At 37.0% G+C, this 23396-nt stretch overlaps 2 protein-coding genes across 2 annotated transcripts in view; both read left to right on the top strand.

Annotated features, from left to right (window-relative positions):
- The first annotated feature begins 564 nt into the window (after positions 1 to 564).
- LOC110030910 (peptide-N(4)-(N-acetyl-beta-glucosaminyl)asparagine amidase) overlaps positions 565 to 23396 on the top strand; it is a 64756-nt gene continuing 41924 nt past the window's right edge. The window contains exons 1-6 of the mRNA XM_020733891.1: positions 565 to 690; positions 773 to 826; positions 913 to 1074; positions 1152 to 1250; positions 1351 to 1437; positions 12210 to 12292. Of these exons, the coding sequence (XP_020589550.1) occupies positions 613 to 690; positions 773 to 826; positions 913 to 1074; positions 1152 to 1250; positions 1351 to 1437; positions 12210 to 12292 (563 nt within the window). The 5' untranslated portion in view covers positions 565 to 612. The remainder of the gene's footprint in view (positions 691 to 772; positions 827 to 912; positions 1075 to 1151; positions 1251 to 1350; positions 1438 to 12209; positions 12293 to 23396) is intronic.
- On the top strand, positions 16624 to 17111 carry LOC110030802 (nucleoside diphosphate kinase 1-like). The gene has a single exon (XM_020733728.1). The coding sequence runs from the start codon at positions 16665 to 16667 to the stop codon at positions 17109 to 17111; it is 447 nt and encodes a 148-aa protein (XP_020589387.1). The 5' UTR covers positions 16624 to 16664.

Raw genomic sequence — 23396 nt, 5'->3', positions numbered from 1 at the left:
GTTGAATTATGCGCGTCGAGACACTCATTTTGACTATAAACTTGTTAGATTTGAAGATCATTTGATTTTCGAATATATATTTTAAATATTTCAATTATATTTTAAGTGCATGATCTATGCCTACTCGGACAAAATGATCACATTACTTAAAAGTTGATGTCATACTCAAGAATAATTAAAATATTGAAAAAACAAAAATTCACGTGGAATTTAAAATATAATTGAATTCATATTCAAATTTGCTTTTTGAAGCTTTCCATTAAAATGTGTGCCGAGTTTCATGGACTTCAATATAAATTTTTTTAGAAACTTATCAAACATTAAAATGTTGCACGAGTAAAAATAAAAATTTAGCTTTTCTATTTGAAAATAAATAAGAATTTTGTGTTATGAATTTATTTTTTATTTTATCATTAATATTATTTTTGGAGAAATTTATATTCGATACATTTTTATATACGTATGGTATGCATGAAATGTTTTAGATATATAAAAATATAAAAAAAATTATGTGTATATATTTGAAGACAAGTAGATCCATATGGTTATTTACCGGAAGGACAATCAGAGGAAAGGAGGAAGACGAGGTGAAGTGGAAGCGAGCTGAAAAAAATGGTGGCTCGAAGGTTCGTCGTCCACCACAACGGCACCGAATTCCCCATCGATTACGACACCGATGACGGCTTAGAAGTATCAGATCAGACCCACTGGTCACATTTCTTTTTCTGGAGCAATTTTTTGCTTATTAATTGAAGGCTTTCTCTCTGTCTAGGTTCTCAAGTTTCAGATATTCTCAGTCACCTCGGTTCCTCCCGACGAGCAAAAGGTTTTTCATCCAAGTCTATATCCCGGCATCTTCCTTCGCTACTATTGATATCGTGCGTAATTGGGCTTAATCGTTTTATCTTCAAGCTTACTACGAGGGATAGGGATGTTGTCGTCACAGAAGAATCTGATCTCGTGGAAATATCGGAGTGGCTCTGCTTGGTGTCAATTGATGATGGAATACAGGATAAACCGGAATCCATTCAACAATTGAGGCAGTCCGATGAGGAATTGGCCCGGATGCTACAGGTGCTTTAGATTTTTCTTATATGATTATTCGTCCTTTTTGTTCGGGAAATTTAATGATAGTTTTTCATTGCAATCAGGCAGAGGAGGAGGCTCTATTCTTCCGACATTTCCAGGCCATTGAAGGCACAAAGGAGTTTGAGCAGAGGGTTCGCCCTTACGTAAATAGGGTCCTGCTGGTGATTTTTTTATTCATAACACTGATTCTTCTATGCACTATTTTTTACACTAATTGTTGTTTGGTTAACTATTTTAATTTTTTCTACTGGGTTACTATAGTACGAGGATCCTGTCCGCCAAGAAGCTGCTCGCAAATCAGTTCCTCTTGCAGAGATTCAGGAGAAATCTTTGGTTTCGTTGGCCAAGGTCTAGTTTATTTACACCTTTATTTTCCTGCTAATTGTTTTCTGTGGGTGCTGTTTCCATTTCTTAGTTCATTTTCTAAATTAATTTAACAGTAGGATATTTACAATATTGTATTAATTGATTCCTATTATGATATAAGATTTGTAATTTAACTCAAGCGATTTGTGCTATATTTATGGAAAAAAAGTGAGGAGTGGGAGTGACACCGAAGCTAATTCATAAATCAACGGAAACGGAAGCAAACTTTATTAAGCAACTATGACTCAACTGAAAGGAAATTGTAAGAGACACTAATCTTCAACTAGGGCCCGATAAGAAGATCCAACGGTAGCGAGGGTGCCCGTGAGGGGGTTTTGGTAGTGGATGTAACTATTATAAGGGGATTGGGAGGTGGCGGTAGTGGTTAGGGAAGGTGGAAGGAGGTTGCGACACTTAAAGAAGGTGACAGGGAGATGGCAAGCTGATAGGGGGTTGGACAGCAGGTAGGGTTGCAGGAAAACATGTGACAAGACTAAGGAGGGGGAAGAGATGGACTGGCAACAGGATTTTGGCGAGGTTGGGAACGTGTAGGCTGGCGGCTGGAGGATTTGTTGTAGGCAAAGGGGTGGTTGGCGGTTTGAGGGTTGGAGGGGAATAAAGGGGAAGATGGCTGGCGGCTAGGAGAGGTGGAGAGGATGGCAGGGGGAAGATTGGGAAGAATAAAACACCATATCGGAGTAGGATGCAGCCATAGCACCGCCCTTCGTTGGATACAACCGAAGCACCACCCATCGTTGGATACAACCCTAGCAAGGGAGAAGGAGACTTCAAGGAGAATATGAAAACAACAATACAACATAACATAACCCTAATTCTATGAAAACAACATATATATATAGACTCCAATAGGGAAATGCATAAAAGGAAAGGGGGATAGAAGGGGTAGGCGAGTTGACCGCCCTCTCTATAGGTCACTTGGTCCAGGATCTGGGTTGTCGCTTTATGCCATATGGTTCGACCGATCGACTTTTTCCCTCTACGGGTCAGTTTCTCGGGGTTGGGGGAGCTTTAACTTCATATGTCAAAATTTATGGTTTCTCATCTTCAATCTTAGCAACACTTGGTTCCTACTGTTGGCTGTCCTGCTCCCAAATCATCAGAGCTTTCTTCACTTATGAGCACACGTTCATATAAATCTGCTCTTCTGGGACTGTACGTCACACATCTGTTGACCTTTTTTTTTTAAATAAAGATTTCTTAAATTTGAATTTAATATATAACGTAATTTTGATTTTGAAAATGATAATCTTTATTTTGGAAAACATAGAAACCAGATAGATTTCATATGTCTAATAGTTTAGATAACTAAACACGATACCACAAATGATATATATCATCTCGAAAGATGAACATATGACTTATTGGTAGACTTAACTATTTAAACTTAAAAGTTTATGACTCTATTTTGGTATGCAAATTTTATAGTTGACAAATTAGCCTATCTATTACACAAATTAAACAGTTTAGATTATTCTGGGTTCTTAATTCTCTATAGAGGCAAGCCTCTATGTTTAATTATATTCTAGGCAACCAAAGTCACATAAGAAAACTCTCGATTAAGATTAGAGTTTCGTCTTCAAGAATTCAACGTTTAGGTTTCCATGATTGCTTATAGGAATGTTAAAGTGAAAGACTTAATGTGAAACAGTTATTTTTGGAATTCAAAGGAGTAAAGAGTATGAGATGTCGGAGATACTATTTTACATATTTGAAGAAAAAATATTTAATATTTCGGTCAGGTAAATTATTTAGACATTCGGGACTTATATCTACATGTCATATGTAAATTGCCCGAGAAATAGGTTGATTTATGTCATACCGAACGACGACCTCAAAATCCAAAAAAAAAATTAGGACTTGTATCGTACAGTATACAATCATACGAAGTCATAAAAGATAGTGTGAAAATTTACGCCGTACTAGATAAACAACCTCGACGTCCTATAGATGTATTTTATTTAAGTCTATCGAAGTTCAGTTGAAGCTCCCCCTTCCGCTTTCTATTGTCGTCTCGACCGATGTTCGGAGATGAATCATCACTTGACTGCGTTGTTTTCTTGTTCCGAGAATGGGGAGATAAAAGAGAATAAATTTTAAACAACTTATTACAAATATTAAATGTGTTATTGTATAATGTATTTTGAATTGGTGTTTGTCAATGTCAAAATAATTAAGGAAAATGCGGAATATTTTAATTATATTAAGCGATATCGTTTAAGATCCCACAGTTCCATCATTTCGGTATCACTGATAATTTTGAATTTATTTAGTGTAAACAAGATGTTAAACTTATTTAGACCGGGAGAATTCTCGTTAGCAACTGTAGGTTACCTCATCCGAGGACTCCTCGTAAATAAAAAAAAGTGGATTATTATTATGTTATTATTAGTTTATAGAAGTTTAAAAAAATATTTTCAAACATTATTTGTGGTTTTGAAAATATTTTTTTGTTATGGAATTTTGAAAGGTCTTGAAATTAAAAAAAAATGTATTTTGGTTATGTGTTATAGATTTCTAATTCTGAGCACATGTTCTACATTTGTCATTCTAGGGTTCTATATAAACATGCCAGAAAAACAGTAAAGAGTAAAAAACAATAAAGAGTAGTAGCAGTAAAGAGTAGCAACAATGATAATAGTACAAGTATGAACAAATGTGTACAGTAAAGTGCAGTAAAAATAGAAAGGTCAGTGCTTACCTGTCATCTCTGATGATGCTATAAAATAAATTACAATTATATAATACAAGTGTATGTAAGAGAAAATGGGTTAGATAAACATTTGTAATTTACATATGAAAGACTTGAGCATGTATATTTTTATAAAAGTTAAGTGATACGCATATGGAAAATCAAAATAGATTATAAGAATTTATAAATTGGGGATGGGCTCAGTTATAGACTTTTCATTTGTCACAATCCCACAGGCAACTGAAGTATCGAAGTCTATATACCAATATCGAATAGCAGCCGTTAACAAAACACTCCTTAAGGTTGGGCAACTTCAAATACCTACCAACGGCCTGACAAGTGAACAGATAAGAATCCCCAGCCACGTGTCATATGTCTATATGTTATGTTTCTATAATTTTGTAGTCTCCAAATTTCCAGTATTTGATGTTATAAATGAGTAGTTCACAAGTCATCCATAGCTAGGTTTAGAGCTACCAACAACCTATATGAATGAAAAGGGCAACTTACTAATCAAATATTGGTTAAAAAGTTTTAGCTATATAAACATGAATGTTACGTTATACTTCATTGCCCTTAACCCATGTTTTCCAACTTATAAGCAACTTTGATAATCCATATGTTTTTCTTTCAACAATTTAAATGAGAAGAATAAGAGCAGTGTTCAATTTATAACATAAAAGGTAAAGTTTAGTAATTAGATATGTAAATACATAAGAATTGGGTGGTATGTATGTTAATACCCCTAAAAGATATTAATCTTGAAGATGAATAAAGTTCATTAAGAATGATAGATTTACATATATACCACTCAGTTCCTATGTATTTACATATCTAAAATTTAAACTTTCAATTTTTCTTAGATACATGCCACTCGACATGTATACCATAATGATTAACCATCCCCCAAATCATTTACTGCTAGAATCTTTGACTTGTGAAGTCATGAAACATAGACAACAAATATTTACATGTACATACATACCAAACAATTCTTATATGTGTAAATATAAAATGCCAAAAAAACTTTATACATGTATACTTCCTACTTTTAGAAAGATAAGTCTGTAAACATATATATCTTCAGTAATGTGGAATTCAGAACCTCCAATCTCGGCGGGATTAGAGGAAATCAACAATGTAAAATTTTAGTATTACATGGGTAAATATATATATATCGAGAAACTTCGCATATAAATGCTATATTTTGAATGTCAAGTATAAATAGTTCAGAATTTAAGTGAAAAGACTGCATGCATACATTTATGTTTGGGTGTGAAAGAGGTAAAAAATATTGTGAAATGAAAGATACAGGTGGTATGAATGTAAAAGATAAAAATAAAGTTTAGATGTTAGATATGTAATATATAGGAATTGAATGGTATGCGTATACATATAAAACTTCAAGTATATATATATATAATTTTAACAGCATAAGAATCATATGTTCAGCATATAAATTTTCCAAATGATGAAATCTTCTTCTTGTATATACGGGGCTTATAAAGGAGGTATCCCTGGATTGAAACATATCCTCCCATATAAGCCTCATAACTAACTAAATTAAACATTCATGTATACAGTGAATATATCGCTTCCAAAGAAAGCCCTCCCATCCTTCAATAATACTTATAATATGAGTTCATCAAAGTGATACGAGAAAACAAACTAAACCAAGAGTTTCGCATCTTTTCTTCATCTTCCATAATTTCCATAGGCAATGAAATATGCAAACAAATATCTAGCCACTTATCTTTAACAAGAATTAAATTAGCACATAGCATTATACCTCCCATTCAATTACTATATTAGTGCATGTATCCATTAAAGCAAAACTATCCAAGAATCCTAAGCTAAAGCATGCCATAAGATCCATATGTGAATGAGAGACTTGTATTAATATATAGCCCTTAAGGTGATGTGAAAAAGTTTTTCACAACTCATGAAGGAAGAAAGCAATCTTACCCTCTTTATGAAAGAAAGCATGAGATATTTATGTATAGTTCCAAGAATGAGGAGAAGAAAGTAGAGAAAACCTTTATGAAAATATTCCATTAACTTAGGAAAGAAAAAGAAGAAATCATCCCTCCTCTATTCTAGCTAATTTTGTTTACTGTAACCATCAATCTTTCCTCTTCTTGGAAACAAAATCATGCCCAATGTTCAAGCATCACAAGTAATATGAAATAATTAAATCCCTTAAGAGGAAGACCTCTCCAAAATGCATAAATGATCAAATCACCTACAAAGGGGAAGAAGTCCCAAATCCAACAGTAAAGAAATAAGCAAGATTTTCTCAAGTACCAACCAAAAGAAAGAAAAGAAACCATCCTTGATTCACAAGATTAGAAGAATAAAGAAAGAAGCATGTGCCATTAATTAAGAAAGGAAGAGGGAAGTTTATACTTGCAGCCTAGATAACCAGAAGAAGGGGAGAGATCTTCTTGGGACAACCAGAAATTTGAGCAAGATTAAGAGCAACCTGATGGAAGATTGCAAGAAGCTAAGGTTCCTCCTTGGGTCGGCCAGAAGAAGTGGCCGGCGAAAGAGAGGTTCGGCGGCGAGGAGGTGTTCTCCGGCGAGGAGGAAGGCAGGGTTCGGCGTTTTCGTGAAGGAGAAATCGGAGGACAAGGGCTGCGTGTGTGAGGCAGAGGGATTCGATCGTTCTGTCCATAGGAAAAGAAATATTTGCGTACGGAAGACGTACGCAACGCTGCGTACGTCAGGTAGGTTACAGGGAGGGTATTGAGGGTTATATCCGTGTTATATCTCCTATAACCTCCTTGTAACATATGTGTAACTTAGATAATATATGAAAACAGAAGAGTGAAACTTACTAGTTACAGGTAGTTTACCCTCCATGTAACCTACTAGATGTACACAACTCTGCGTATGTCTTATGTACGCAAATATTTATCCCAAAGGAAGGAGGGGAGGCTTAGGTTTTTATAAAGCAATTTTTTTTTTATTATTTAATTTAATATCATTATTTAACTTGAACTCTTTAATTTGTGCACAATCCGGTCGCGCTTGGAACCTCACCCATATGTGTGTCATTCTTAGGTAAAATCGATGTTCCGGACGCACCAACGCTGTCTGTTTCGTCATCCAGGGCCATTCAGACAAGTTCGTCGATGATCGTGTTTAACTTCAATTCGTGTGCGTCACTACAAATGAAGTTATTTGGCCCGACCGGAGCCGTTTAACGAGCAAATTGTTGATTGGTCCTCGCCTCAGGGTGACTGCTTTTGACAACAAGTTAAACTTCGTACGTCGTGTGGTCCCCTTATGACTCAAATCTCTATAGGAGCTCAACTTGAGCTTCGATATGTCAATTTTAATCGACTCAATCAAATACTGAGGATTTGAAATCGTTCATATGAAATTATAAGGAGCGAATAAATGACTCAAATTTCTAAATAGTGTAGGTCGAATGTAGTCCTTTAGGAGGGTCAAACAGGAAATTATGAGGCTAGATCATTGGCTCTAGGAAGAGGGAAAGAAAGACCTCAAAATTGAGGTCAACTACATGCACTGCTGAATCTTTCCAAAGTAACCCACAGTTGGGGTAATCTAATCTGTAGTGAGAGTAATTTGAACCTTCCCACATAGTGGTGGTGGTGGTAACCGTGGGACTTTAAAATACCCTCTATGGTCCTGTCACATGTCTGGAGCTGGTATCCCAAACCTCTCATCCTTTGTCGCCACCAAAATTGGTACCACCAAGGCTGCTTTGTTGGTGAGGGATTTTGTGATCTCGGGCTTCGCCAAAGAAAGTAGGTTGATGGGCTTCCCATCCTTGGTGAAAAATACATGTTTCTGAATCCATCGTGTTGCTGCCATGATTTTCTCAACAAAATGTGACATGCATCGATAGATACCATGTCACAACACACCTGTTATGCAGTCGGCCCCAATAAGAAACTTTACTGAGCATCTCTGGTTAATGCTGACCCAATTCTGCTTCAGCCACGTCAGTGAATACGATTTGGAATATCTTTGAATCACGGGACCCAATTTCTCAACCATCTGTGTAGATGTCACATTTTTACAGCTCTCTTCATCGATGATGAGTCTGCATACTTTCTTGTTTACATTTATATTGTGATGAAGCCACTGCTAATCCCTCATATCAATATTGACCTATAGGACCCATCAAATTACGAGCGCTTCCCCTTTATTTGGTTGAAGATGTTACACCTCACCCTGATCCTTAGTTGTCACCTCATTGCTAACTTTTTCCACGGTGTCCTGATCTGTAAGGGTGACTACTCGGCTCGTGGGACAACTGGAGGCTATGAGGCCGTAACCGTGACACCTGAAACACTTCTTGGCCGGTACTGTATTGGAGGAGCTACTTTTCATCTGTTTCTTCTCACTATGATCCGACTTGTCACTTTTTTGTCCGGTCTTGCTAGTTCCTCCCATGGTACCTTTGTCGGTCGTGGTAGCTGTAGGTGATCGCTTAACTAAAGGCTACTGCCTGAAGGACAACTATTGCCTATTTTGTTTCGATTGACTTTCCACCTTCAAGGCTAGAGTCTGAACATCTCCCAGTGGCGAATAAGGTTGTTGCTGCACCGTGTTACTAATAACCGGCTTCAGGCCTCCCAGATAATGGGCAATGATATGCTCATCTGGCTAGACCAAATCACATCTTATCTGTAACTGATCAAACTGTTTTGTGAATTTGTCTACTAATAGATCCCTCTGCTATAGGTGGTGGATCCTCATAAACATATCCTGGTGGTAAATGGGTGGGAGGTATTTCCTCTGAATCGCTTTTTTAATCTTCTCCCACTTGATAAACTTATCGCTGCCTTTCCTTTTTCTTTATCTCTGTAAGTTCTTCCACAACATATAAAGACTTTTCTTCAACTTGATATTAACTAATTTGAAACTCTCATCCTTTGGCACATCTTTATATTCAAAGATCCGCTCAATAGATTGCATCCAGTCAATAAAGTCGTCTAGATTCATACCTCAATCAAACTCTGACAAATCCACTTTAATTATGAAGTCTCCGTGCCCTCCAAATGATGTATTCTCTCTGAAATTCTCCACATGAAAGTGATTCATATACCCCTCTCTAGCTCTCCTATGATTTGGATTCCGAAATGCTGTGACCTATCTTTTTCATCACCGAAATTCTCCTTATTGAAGGGATTTTGATCCTCCCTTCTTTCTCCCCTTCGACTCTCCGGATCTCAATCGAGGGTAATCTCCCCTTGAGTCATCTCATCAATTTCCACAAGCCTCTGTTGAAGGCGATGAACCTGTCGTCGTATCTATTTTTGGGTTGGCTCAGGCATATATCCTTGGTGGCATGATTCGGGTTTCAGATTTGTAGAAGTGGTTATTTGGTAATGGGAAGGAAAATTTTTTATTTATGGCGGATGCTAGGAAACTCTAGGATAGGACTATGGTTAGGTTAACTCTGATACTAAATAATATCAGAGTTAATTCATAGATCAGTAGAAACGAGAACAAACTTTATTAAGCAACTGTTTAAGGTTACAAACAAGACTAAATTAAAAGAAAATTCCAACAGACCTTAATCTCCGACTAAGGCCGAATAAGAAGATCCAAGGACAGCGAGGGTGCCGGTGTGTGGGTTGTCATTGTGGATGTATCAATTATAAGCGGACAGAGAGGTGACGATAGTGGGTAGGGAAGGTGGGGAAGGTGGAAGGAGTTGTAGGGAAGGTGGAAGGAGGTTGCGACACTTAAAGAAGGTGAAATGGAGGCGGTAGGGTGGCTGTTAAGGGGCTGGACAATAGGTGGGGCTGCAGGAAAACACACAACAAGGCTAAGGAGGGGGAAGAGATGGGCTGGTGACAAGATTTCGGGAGGTTGGGAACGTGTAGGTTGGCGGCTGGAGGTCTGGACTGCAAGGATTTGCTGTAGGCAAATGGGCGGTTGGCAGTTTGAGGGATGGAGTGGGAAAAAAGGGAAGATGACCGACGGCTAGGAGAGGTAGGGAGATATGTCTCTATACCTGTTTACTTTAACATTCCTAAACCCTAAACCCCTAAACCCTAAACACCACCTCAGAGCAGGATATAGCCGAAGAAGTACCTGTCATCGCATACAACCCTTGCAAGGGAGCAGGACACTACAAGTAGAATATGAAAAAAACAACATAACATAACTGTAATTCTAATAAAATAACAAATATGTAGACTCCAATAGGGAAATACATAGAAGGAAAGGGGGAGAGAAGTGGCAGGCGGCTTGGCCGCCCCCCTTTATAGGCCGTCCACGTCAGGGAGCCTAATGGATTGTTTGATGGTAGATAATGGATGCCTCTATATATTTGTTCTAAAGAAAAAAAAGGGGCATTTACATACATATCACACAATTCTTATGCATTGACATATCTCAAACCTAAACTTTAATATTTACACACATAGCACTCAAATTTTTAATATACATAAAAAATAACACTCTTACCACTTTTTAATAGTGAAATACAACATTTCATGCACAGGTTAAAACACCAAAGTGATATGTATGTAAATATGAATGTTTAAACGTGAGATATATAAATACATAAAAAATGTGTGATGCATATGTAAATTTAAAAAGGGGCATTTACATGTATACCACCCAATTCTTATATATTTACATATCTAACACCTAAACTTTAATTTTTACATCTATAAGAACCAAATCTTTCATATCACATAAAAAATATCACCATTTTAACTTTTAAGAACTGAAATATACCTTTTCATGTATAGGGAAGGTGGCAGCATGTAAAGATTGAAGTTTAGGTGTTACATATGTAAATACATAAGAATTGAGTGGTCTGCATATAAATATTTCACAAAAAAATTCGGGAGAGTGATCCTTTGACTACTCTTGTAATCATAGGAGACTTGATGGAAAAAATAGATTGGCTTTTAAGAAAGGGCGAAGATGGCGAAGCGAGTTAAGTGATAAGGTAGAGAAGGAAGAAAATGCACCAAAGATCAAGGAGTTAAGAGAGTAAGTTAAGAGAGTAATGCCAACTTTGCAACAACTTACATAACTCAGCTTATGATAGAAATGCATGATTTTAAGGATTCTCATATTTTTTAGAGTGTTGATGTCATGACGTTTTAGAATGTGTTCAACTTATAAAGTTCATTTACGTACATACATCACAATTTTTATATATTTACACGTGCAACACCTAAACTTTCACATTTATTTACCATTCAAATATTTGACATTGCCCAAAAAAGTAAAATACTATCACTAATTTCTTAAAAGTGAAAAACACCTTTTCATGCATATTTTTTTGATTCCAAGGTGTTATAAATTTAAATATCAAATTATAGGTGTTAGATATGTAAATGCATAAGAAATGTGTGGAATGTATGTAATTTTCCCTAAAAATAAATGTTGTTATGTGAACGTGCTTGTAGGTTTAAGGTTTTCGTCGGTTATGTTAATTCAAATGTTGAATGTTTAAGCTAAAGCTTCATATAACATGCGATTAATTAATTGCCATTTGCTTATGGTTGGATCCTCGCCTCACTAGCTTCAAATTTTGTTAGTCATTGCACCTTTCTGATTAACAGTTGCTGATGTTGTGGGGACAATACATTATCCCAATCTGTATATGATTGACTTATGAAGTATCTATCCGGAAAATCAAAGTTTCAGAAGCTTTTCCCTCACTCTCGGGACGTGATATCCCAGATGTTGAATTCAAATAAAATTTTGTTGAGTTTTAAGATGCAAATTATGACTTGTTAATTGTTGATTGGACCCTGCCACCTGATATGATTTTCCGTCAAATTCTTTGATTGATTTTCTTATAGCTTATCTACTCAAGTTCTCATCATAATTTGTGACACACTGCTTCTAGGTCTTGTTTTCTATATTATTAGACTTTCCATGAGGGTAAATAACCCTACTAATTCAAACAAGAAAAAAGGAACATTTAATATTTGTTTCCCAGCATATGGATTTGATTATTTGATACCTTATGGATGGTTATATTGGGTTCCTATAATGTGGTATGAACTTATTATGAGGAATTTTCGTTGATTAGGAGGGTATCTTCAAACCATCAAAGGATGAGGAAGATCACTCTTTCTTGCTTCAACTACTTTTATGGTTTAAGCAATCATTCAGGTGATATACTTTTTGCACATGCACATGACTCTACTTTTATACATGTGGCATTGAATGAATCTAATTTTGGAAGGGATTTATTGTTCAACTTTCAGCTAGTTTCCATTAGAGTGCTTGCTTTTTAATTTGTTAGTTGGAAACGTTTTAATCAATTTATACGTTGGAGGTGTGAGTTTAACTTATTGTTTTTGTTTCTGGAGTATATTTCAATCTCTAGGATTTAATTTCATTGTTTTTATCTTTTTTTTTTTTAACACTACTATTGCTGGTGCCAAACCCGGATGTGAAAAGTGGAGGGTTGCATTCAGTAGTCGACAGCCAGCGTAAAACTTGTCGAAAAAAAATCATGACATGAATTCTTTTGATCATTGTGCAAGTGCTAGGACGTTCCCTTGAAGCGACGCGTTGTATAGCCTGAATACAGTGAAAAGTGTGCAAGGGCCGCTACACCGGTGCCCGGGTGTAATGTTAAATAAACAAGGGTTCCCATATTACGGGCGAATGCGGGTAAAAAATGAGGATTCATGTAGCCTACCCCACGTAGTGGGATTAAGGCTTTGTTGTTGTTGTTGTTTTTATTAATTTTTTTTTGCAAAAAAAGGAGAACACTAGAAATATCCTCATGGTACAAATTTTTTTTTAATGAATCCATGCCATGCCAAGTACTATGAGTTGCAACTGCAAAAAGTTAGAACTTAGATAGCATGAAAGTTGTTTTTTAGCACTTATCTTTAAACTACTGTCGATCGAAATTTTGAAAATAATTTAAATTTAATGTATGTATACACATGTAATTTTGATTTTGAAAAATAGTATTTTAATTTTAAAACATATGAGACCGAATAAATCCCATATATCTAATAATTTAAATAATTGAGCACAAAACTACATAATACACCATCCCGAGAGACAAACATAGTACTTGGCGGTGGGCTTTATTATATAAATTAAATAATTTATGTCATCTGTTTAGTCTACGATCTTTTTATGTGTGACTCCCTACATAGTATAAAGATTCACTAAGGTTTATTTTACCTGGACTTCAAGTTCCATATAGAGGCAAGACCGTACAGTTAAGTACATCTTAAATAACTGAAGTGACTTAAGAGAACTCCCGATTAAAATCAGTGGTTATGTTTTCAAGATTTCAAAATTTAGTTTTCAAGATTGGACATAGAAAAGTCAAATGAGAATGACTAAGTAGAAATAATTATTTTCAGAAGTCAAAGAAGTGAAGGTAGTGGATACTACGGATCCAAGAAAAAAAACCTAGCGACTTCTCAGACTATTTAACTGTTTGACTTTATGTTTTAGAAATGATATTTATTTGATATTTACTTTTGTCAATTATTAAAATTAGAACTTACATTTGCATGATATCCGCTCATGCAAAGTCTAGAGAGAGATATAAGAGAGTTTACATTGCGTCAGACTGACAACTTCGAAATCCTACAAAGTTAGGACTTATACTGCACAACATGATTGTGCAAAATCCTAAAGAATAATAAGATAATTTATGCCGCACTAGACATACCACCTCGAAGTCCTATGAGTTTGTGTTTATTTAAGACTAAGAAAATATTTAGTTGAAGTAAATCTGCTCCACTGCTAAACATCCATTGTCTCTGAAGTTATCCTTCTTCCTTGGCAGCTTGCTTCAAGCTCCTTGTTGCGACGGCTCTAGACTTAGGGCTTATGTTTTGTATGCATGTGTAATTATTGTTGGGCCTCAAGCCTGCTGCAGGGTACCTTCTAATCGGTGTCCTACTTTCTTTTACCTAGGGGCTTCGCAGGTACTGTAAGTAAGTAATGCATGAATAAAAAAATAGTAAAGACATGGTAAAAATGCAGTAAAGAGTGCTGCAAAAAACAATAAAACACAGTAAATGTAAGATAAATTTGCGTACCTAGAAGTTTTTGTTGCTGCTACAAAAATGTCAGTATTATAAGTAAAAGTAAACAAGTGTTGCAGTGAAACTAAAAAAAAAAAAAGGAAGTAACATATATGTGAAACATTAAACTGGGCCATAAACATTCAGGTTCAGGGTAGCGGGGCTGCATGCTTTATAATTTAACCCTGGATAGAAGCCACCAACCAAGCAAACTAAGGAGGGTAACTCCTAGCCTAATCAAGGTGATTTACAAGTGAACTTGCATAGGTTAGCACCCAAAATTCTTAATTTTTCATGCATGTAGGAGTGAACTTTTATTTAACAGTCAAAAGTAGTAGTTTCATGTGAAAAGTATCTATATATATATATATTATTTTTTTGAAAGCCCAAAGGGTAATATATTAAATAAAAGGTAGGGTACAGATAAATTTAATGGAATGCTTCAAACATGGCACCCAACCTACACAAAAAAGGAGAAAATACAATAAAAAACATAAGAGAACTAAAAAAAACAAAAAGATGCTAAAATAAGAGTATCAGGTAGTTGGAGAGTGACCCGATTTTGTCTTGTCTCTGCCTCTAGTTCTAGGGAATGAGCCAGCTAATAAATTGATCAGATGAGTGCCATTGGCAGTAGTAACCAATGTATCATCCAATAGATTCCCTAGCTCGAGTCGTCCTCCATTCTTTTTCTTTCTCCTCATGTAGACCTGTCATTCCTCATCCGAAGATTGACTGACCTGATCAACAAAATGGTCTGAAGTGTGCATGATATGTGGATTGTGCATGATATGTGTAGGTTGTTGAACATTAGAAACAACTACTTGTTGTACCAGCTGATCTTCTATCTGGTCAAAGGAGCACTCTCGTGTGTCTTGGCATGTAAGTGAGTCTTCTTCAATAACAGTAAATTGTATCAACACATTTGAATCTGTACATGTAGTAAGACGTTCTTTATGTGGAATTGCAATGTTGGAAAGAGGATCAGATTGGACCTTCTCAACAAGGATGGTAGGTGACTGATCTTTAGTGATATTCGGCTTTAGATGAGGATGCAAACGATAGCAAATAGTAGAACTATGAACAAACATACTACAATGAGAGCAATAAGGAGGATGTAGTTCTTTTTCAACTTTTTGCCAATACTCGCTGTGAACAGTGCCAATCCATATCTCATCCGGAGCTGGTTGAGTGATATCCCTTTCAACTAAAACACAAGCCACAAAGGGTATCGTGACAGCAAGTGTAGGACTATCCACCTTAAGAGACTTATCATAAGCAGTTGCCAAAGAGTAGATGATTTTCATGTTGAATAGATGTAATTTTAAGCCCGAAAACTTTATCCAAACTGGAATGATAGGGTAAGTCTGTTTTTTTATCAAAACCGACCGTCTACTTCAGAATTTTCATAAAACGATTGTCGATTTTGATAACTTTTTGAGAGAAAATGCGAGTGTAATCGACATCGTGAGATAGCTGAATAAATATATGCCGACCGTCTAATAGACCAATATTCCAACTGCCCAATAATTTCATAGCATCAAATTCTTTCCTAATGATCTCCAGTTTTGGGTGACCATAAAGGAATTTCCCCACTAGAGCAAAACGCCAAGAGGACGCTAGAGCACCAGTTTCAACCTCAGTGAGAATAAGTGCAAACTTCCCAATTTTTTCCCAAGCTTTTTAATAAAAGTGTGATCACCGCCATCTTCAAGAGCCTCGTTGTAAGATTGTGGAATATTACAGGACTTACCGATAACAAAAACAGACTCTGAACACCCGTGGAGCCGGGAGGAGGGGCCCGAGAAGGAATGAGCAAGTCACCGACAATGACATTTGCATAGGAATGGAGCGTCGAGGTCATCTCTCTCGCAAGATGATGGTCACGGTCAGGAAAGAAATGGTCTGACGGGCTGCAAGGAAGCGAGGGCGTTAAATTGCTGGGCAGTGTCGAACAGAGATGACACGAGCTAAGGGAGCTGCAAGCATCAAAGGCTGCGAAGCTGACAGAGCGTAGACCAGGGAAGTAGCGTCGACCAGAGACGACGCGAGCTAAGGGAGCTGCGAAAGAACAGAAGCTGCGATCGAGACGACGACATGAGCAATGAAGCGAAGCTGCGAAAGAGACGCCGACATAGGCGACAGTATGGAGCGAGAGTCGACGATGCGAGGTCCTCTCCCTTCGAGCGGTAGAATCAATTGCGACAAAAATTGTCATTAGAAGCCCTAGCGGAGCTTTGGACGGCCATCGAAAAATATATATATATATATATATATATATATGTGTGTGTGTGTGTGTGTGTGTGTGTGTGTGTGTGTGTGTGTGTGTGTGTGTGTGTGTGTGTGTGTGTGTGTGTGTGTGTGTGTGTGTGTGTGTGTGTGTGTGTGTGTGTGTGTGTGTGTGTGTGTGTGTGTGTGTGTGTGTGTGTGTGTGCCATGCCCTTAATTGATCAAGAGAGAGATCTTCGAAAGCAATTAAGATGGAGCAGACCTTCATCATGATCAAGCCTGATGGCGTCCAACGCGGCCTGATTGGTGATGTCATCGGGCGATTCGAGAAGAGAGGTTTCTACCTGAAAGGGTTGAAGCTTGTAACCGTGGAGCGGTCCTTCGCTGAGAAGCACTACAAGGATTTGTCGGCGAAGCCCTTTTTTCATGGGTTGGTGGAGTACATCATCTCCGGTCCGGTAGTGGCTATGGTTTGGGAGCGGAAGAACATTGTTGTGACTGGTCGGAAGGTGATCGGGGCTACCAACCCTTCTAACTCAGAACCCGGGACTATTCGCGGGGATCATGCAATTGAAGTTGGGAGGAATGTAATCCATGGAAGCGATTCAGTTGAGAATGCCAGGAAGGAGATCGCTTTGTGGTTTCCAGAATGTCTGTCAAACTGGCAAAGCAATCTCCACCCTTGGATTTGCGAGTGAGCCTCTGCTGCCATCTTTTCTGGCTCCCTGGGAGTACTCTTATTATTACTATTGCTCTATTATTCAACAGAGCTGTTGTTGTTGTTGTTTGTGCAGCCTTTTATGCTGGTTTGTTGGCTTCGAACTTTTTATTTTTGAAGATGTAAGAGTATGAATTATATTATGTATGAGTTTGATATAATTGACTTAGAATCCTATTTTTATTTCAAGTCTCTGGTTATATATATATATATATATATATATCTCTCTACAAGTTATTCTCCTCGATCGGGCTAGAACTACTGACAATGTAAGAAAGCAAGGGGCAACTTCGCACCAAAAGCTGTCAATAGTATCATCGATCCTGCTCTCCCCCATCGAAGTTCATCAAGACAGGAGATACTATTCTCATATCCCACTTTTAGCACACGTAAGCATTATCGTCGTCGCTCTTGAAGCTCGAACCGTCCAACTTATAGCCATGCTTGATGATTCACTTATCTCTACCTTATATGCACTTATATTTGGATATAAACACATAATCTAAGCCATCAAGCAACGAAAAGAAAAGAAAATGAATCAAAGGGAAAAGAGAGGAGATGGGCCCAATTCCTTAAATCAGTAGAGCAGAAAAGGAAGAATAACTAGTGAACCAGCTAAAAAAAAGTATTTAATTCTTTTCAAAATAGCAATCAAGTGAAACCCAAAAACAATAGGCAAAGGGCCCTCAAAACCAGCCTTCAAAATAGTAGGCAAAAGCCCCCAAAAACCAACTTCAAAATCGTAAGCAAAACCCCCAACAATAGCTCCAAAACAGTGGGCGAAAGCCCTCAGAACCAACTCCAAAACCGTAAGCATGTATGGCTAAAAAAAGCTTTTAAACTCTTTCCAAATCATCATGAATAGGGAACCAAAAGATAGTTTTCAAACCTCTTTCAAATCAGCCAAAACGTAAGAGATGACAACTTTTAAATCCTTCTTAAACCAACAAGAATAGAGGGCAAAGGCATGGCGAGACTAAGGGAATTACTCACATATTACCTAATTCCCATATATTCACATGTTTGACGTCCAAGCCCGCCCCCACTTTTTTAGTTGTGCAAGACTCACACATGACACTCAATGCTTATGCATTTACATATCTAACATTTAAATTTTAATTTTTTTTTTCACATTTATACTGACCGAACCTTTCATATCATAAACACGTGATTACTTTCACTTGCACCTTTTCATGCATAAGTAAGGTGTTGCATATGTAGAAATTGAGGTTTAAGCATTAGATATGCAAGCACATAAAGATTGGGTGGTATATATGTAAATCATGAAGTTTGGATGTTGGATATGTAAATGCATATGAATTTTGTGATATGTATGCAAAATTTCAGGCCTTCAAAAAAAAAAAAAAAGAACATTTAGCTCAAAAAGGGCATTTGAATATCCTTCAAATCAGTAAATAATCAATAAAAAAAAAAACGTCTAAACTTCTTCCCGAACAATAAACAATCAGCCCAAAAAGCAATTGAATCTTCTTCCAAAACAGTAAACAGAGAGTCAAAAACAACTTTTAAACTCTCTCAAATTAACAAAAATAGAGAACAAAGGTCGCTATTAAATCCCCTTCAAATCAGCCAAAACATGGGGCAAAAATAGCTTTAAACTGTCCTTTAAATCATCCAAGACATAGAGCTAAAACAACTCTCAAACATTTTCCAAATCAACAAAAATATAGAGCAAAACGTCTTTTAAACTATTTCTTCCAAATCAACAAAACTAGAGAGCAAAACGTGTGGAGAGACTAAGGGGGTTACTCACGTACTGCCAATATTTTATAACAAAACATAGAAGATGCACTACCAGGATAGCTATGGCTTCACCAATATGAGCAATTTACAAAACATAACAGATGCATAACCAAGGTAACAATGGCTTCACCGGTATGAGCATATAACAAAAAATTATGCAACTAGAAATAGATGTTGAACTTCTTGCATAGGTCAGCAGCCAATTGGCATATAAAAGCACGAATTTCTGCTCCCTCCATACCCAACTCCAAAGGGGTATTGAACTACCAGCAAAGAGAAAGCGGATCTTCTTCATTAGAAGAGCAAAGATGAAGCATTCTTCAATAGAGGAGATAGAAAATCACAACAGACATGCATGGCCTCCAGCATTGCTCAGCAGTCACATTGGCGTATCTAGCAACAATCGCTATAAAACTCATGAATCATTTGCAGTTCTATAAAATGCTTTGAACACTTCGTAAGGTGAACCTCAAATAAATGGAATAATATGCTGATGGAAGCAACCTTACACACATCACATGCCCAAATTAAAGCACATACTAACACGTGCATCTCATGCTTTTCAAAAGGGGATTGATTGAATAGAAAGTGAAGAAATAGTTTACCTCTTGATGCAAGCCCAAAGAAACTTAAAGAACAAACCCAGAAAAATCTAGCAGCACCTTCACTTAGCAGAGCTTCAACCACCACAAACCCTCCCATAGGGGATTTTTTTTTTTAATATCCAAGAAGAGAGCCTATGACCTCTTTAAAAAAAATAGGGGATTCAAACAGGCATAGCATCGGGAAGGTGGAATTTCGGCTCGAGAGGTGTTGGGAAGGGAGAGGGTCGATTGGCTGGGGAGTCGGCTAGCCAGGGCTTCGCGAATGGGGGAGATGTTCGGCCGGTTAGGGCTCGGGCGAGAAGGGACCGACAGAAGGGGTGGAAGGAATCGAGCTCGGTTAGCCTGGGCTTCGCTTGGGCCGAAGGAGAAGGACCGCGAGTTTCGCGAAAGGGAGAGGAGGAAGTCGCGTGCTTTAGGGATTTAGGAGAAAAATAAAATGTTTTATTAATATTATTTTTAATTTTATAATGTTTAATATTTACAATCCCCGATTCACGCACTATTCATTTGTGCACGAAACTACATCAAAATGGGTGTTCCTCTTAGGTAAAATAGATGTCCCAGACGAGCTCGCACGGTCCGTTTTGTCATTCAGGTTCTTTTGGACAAGTTCGTCGACATTTAGGTAAAAAATACGTCAAATTTAAATTTTTTTGAATTCTGGTTCGTGATTGATCATTTTGAAAATTAATTTTAGTTTTAATCGACGGTGAAGTGTGTGCAAGTGAAGGTGATGTGAATGGGGTATGCACAAGGTCACCCTAGAGCTTAAAGGTCCTATAGGAATCTTCTTTGGGTTTCACCGTGTTGGTCTCAACCATTGAAGTGCTGGTGGTTCAAAACCACACATGTGAGACCCCCAAGAAGAGTCAATAAGTGGTTTGAATTTCTAAGCAGGGCAGGTCTCAACACTAGGCTTCTAAGATGGTCAAAGGAAAACCCTATGGCTAGATTCTAGGCTCTAGTGAGAAGAAAGGAAAGACCTCACAAAAATGAGGTCAACAACTACCTTTACATTTTTTTTATCTACAGCTTGGGGTGTGCATTCGGTCAGTTCAGATGGATCAGTTTTAAAATTTGGCCAACCGATCTAAACCGAAATCCAAAAACTGAACTACCGTACCAAATATTATTTTGCTAGAAACGAACCAGCCTAACAGAAATTTCTTTCAGTTTAATCGGTTTGGTTTTTGATAAATCGAAATATATGTATTTGATACATAAAAAATAAGAAAAAACACTTGTAAAAGTAATGGCCTAGTTACAACAAGTGATTCAATTGATAAAAATAATTTGATTACAGACATAGTTTATATAATAAGATGTACGGTACAACAATGAATCATAAAGTCTTAAAAAAAAATACAAATCTTTTAAAAAAATGCATAAATAGCTGATATGAATCATAAATTCTTAATAATGCAAGCAAGTTGCACATAATGTTAAGCACTCCCAACATTTATTTTATTCTATAACTAATGTTCTTTGAGAATTGTCTAGAGCTTTCTCTCTAACTTGTTTGCTTGCCTTGATACCTTTTTGGTTGAGCTTCATCAACATCACATCCCACTCGTCTTTTGAGGCACCAACTTACAATCATTGTTTATTTTTGTTATACAACAACCTCAATAGAAATAGACAAAATACACCATAGGAAAGCAAAAACCAAAAAGAAGATATATCTAGGGGGATAGAGAGAGCTCAGACTATACAGCGGTTTCAATAAAATGCTCCATCTAAGCAATGCCGAATTCTGAAATAAATAGAGCAGCAGCAAGTTGAAGGCTTAAGAGCAAGACATAATTGTCCAAACAAATTTATCCGAGCATTGTTCATGTTGGACGCTGGTTGAGCACAATGATATTGCTGTAGATCTCATCATTGCTCTCCAAAGTGCCAAGACGAGGAATGAGATTAGAAATTCCATCTAGGACATGAAAATGTCCGGTTGAATTCCAAATCCAAACACCAATGTCTGTAAGCAGCCCAAAAACCATTTCCAAGTGCCAACCAACAGAGGAATAGAACAGTTCAGAAAAGGAGACTATCAAAATGGCCAAGAAAACAATAAATTGACTGCTTTAGAAACCTTCAAGAATAAGTACGCATTGTTCTAATCCCACCATTTTCTCCAATGCTTGCAATAATAATGCATAAATGATACTCATTATAGACAGATACTCATAATATGTACATATTTCAGTGCACCTGTCAAAATTTAATATAATATACTAATGTTGTTCATACAAGTAGTATTTCATAATATGTACATAATATGCACTGTTATAAAAGAGACTTCTGTAGAGGTTATCATAAGCACGGAAGTACTGTACTTACTAGTATTTCTAGGATAAAGATTTGGGGAGGCTTATATACTGTTACATACTTCTGTAGAGCTTATATGCTAGTGTTGCTCAGAAATATTTCAACGATTAAGATTTGGGGAGGCTATTACTTCTGAGACTTATATACTTCTGTAAGTATATAAAGAGACTTCATAATATGTACATAATATGCACTGCTATACTAGTGTTGCTCACACAAGTATTTCAAGGATAAAGATTTTGGGAGGCTTCTGTTGAGTTTATTACAAGCACGGAAGCACCGCCACCCTTTATTTATAAATATATTTTTGCATTCAATGGAAATAAAAATGAAGGGATTCAATCAAAATCCAATCAAGTAGAATAATTTGGACCTCCTATAAAAGGTCCAGTAGCAGAAAACCAACAGGCTGTAAGTATTCAATTAAGAAAACCAATAGGCTGTTCTGGAAACCAGTAGCAGAAAACCAACAGGTTGTAAGTATTCAAGAATAAAATTGTAACAACATTTATTTTATTCAATAAAAAAATCTATCAAAACCGCCTAGAAAACTGCCCATCTGTCAGCATTTTTGGTGAATATGTTCCATGCATACCAACCAAATGCTAATAGCAGCGCTCCATAATAAATGCACTAGTCCAGAAATCTTCAAGAATAAATGCACTGTTCTGTCGGCGTTTAAAAGGGGGGAGTTACGTTTGGGGGTCGCCCGTAAGAAGCTGTCGGTCGCCGGAATCGAAATCCCGTCACCCGCTTCGGAAGGACTTTTTAATTTACATATACATATATAATTTTAGAAAAATACGAAATCAAACTGACCTCATATTTTTCACAGTTTAAATGAAAGAGCGCTCTACCTCAAATCCTGTATCTACCCCGAAGAATAAACACAAGACCTGAGGATGAAGCTCGATCAAATAAACTAAGAAAGATATGACGTCCGTTTGGGTCTGCGAAACCATTTTATTTGCCGACAAGTTCCCCTATTTAATACAAATAATTAAATAGGGTTTATTTTAAGCTGGGTTCGGAAAAGCTCCCTATAAGGGCAAGCCCCTATAGTTAATTACATCTCAAATGACCGAAGTCACCTAAGAAAACTCTCGATAAAAATCAGGGAATAATGTCTTCAAAGAGGTCAAAAGGATAGGACTTTACAACGAAATCGGACGAAGAGGTGTGAAGGGGAAAAGCTCAAATCTGGAACATTGTTAAGGAATCCAAATGAAGAGAAACTAGGGGAAGCCACAGATCTTGAGGAGAACCTCAGTGACTTCCCAGTCTATCCTATGATTTGGCTCCAATTTTGAGAAGAAAATATTAAAGTGTTTTATCCCGCCAATTTTATTTAATTAGGGCTTATATTTGCGTGACAGGGTCACTCAAATTGCCTAGAAGATATGAGGGTTTACGTCGTATCAGGCGACAACCTCGGAACCTAGAACGAGTTTAGGGCTTAAATCGTACGGCAGAGCTATACGAATGCCTAAAGAAAAAAAAGGTGGAGGATTTATGTTGCGCTAGGCAAACAACCTCGAAAACCTATGGATTGTTATTTAATTTCTAGGAAA

This window comes from Phalaenopsis equestris, unplaced genomic scaffold (genome assembly GCF_001263595.1).
Source record: "Phalaenopsis equestris unplaced genomic scaffold, ASM126359v1 Scaffold000761, whole genome shotgun sequence".
Lineage (NCBI taxonomy): Eukaryota > Viridiplantae > Streptophyta > Magnoliopsida > Asparagales > Orchidaceae > Phalaenopsis > Phalaenopsis equestris.
Note: the sequence above shows the minus strand (reverse complement) of the source record. Positions and strands in the feature narration are given on the sequence as shown.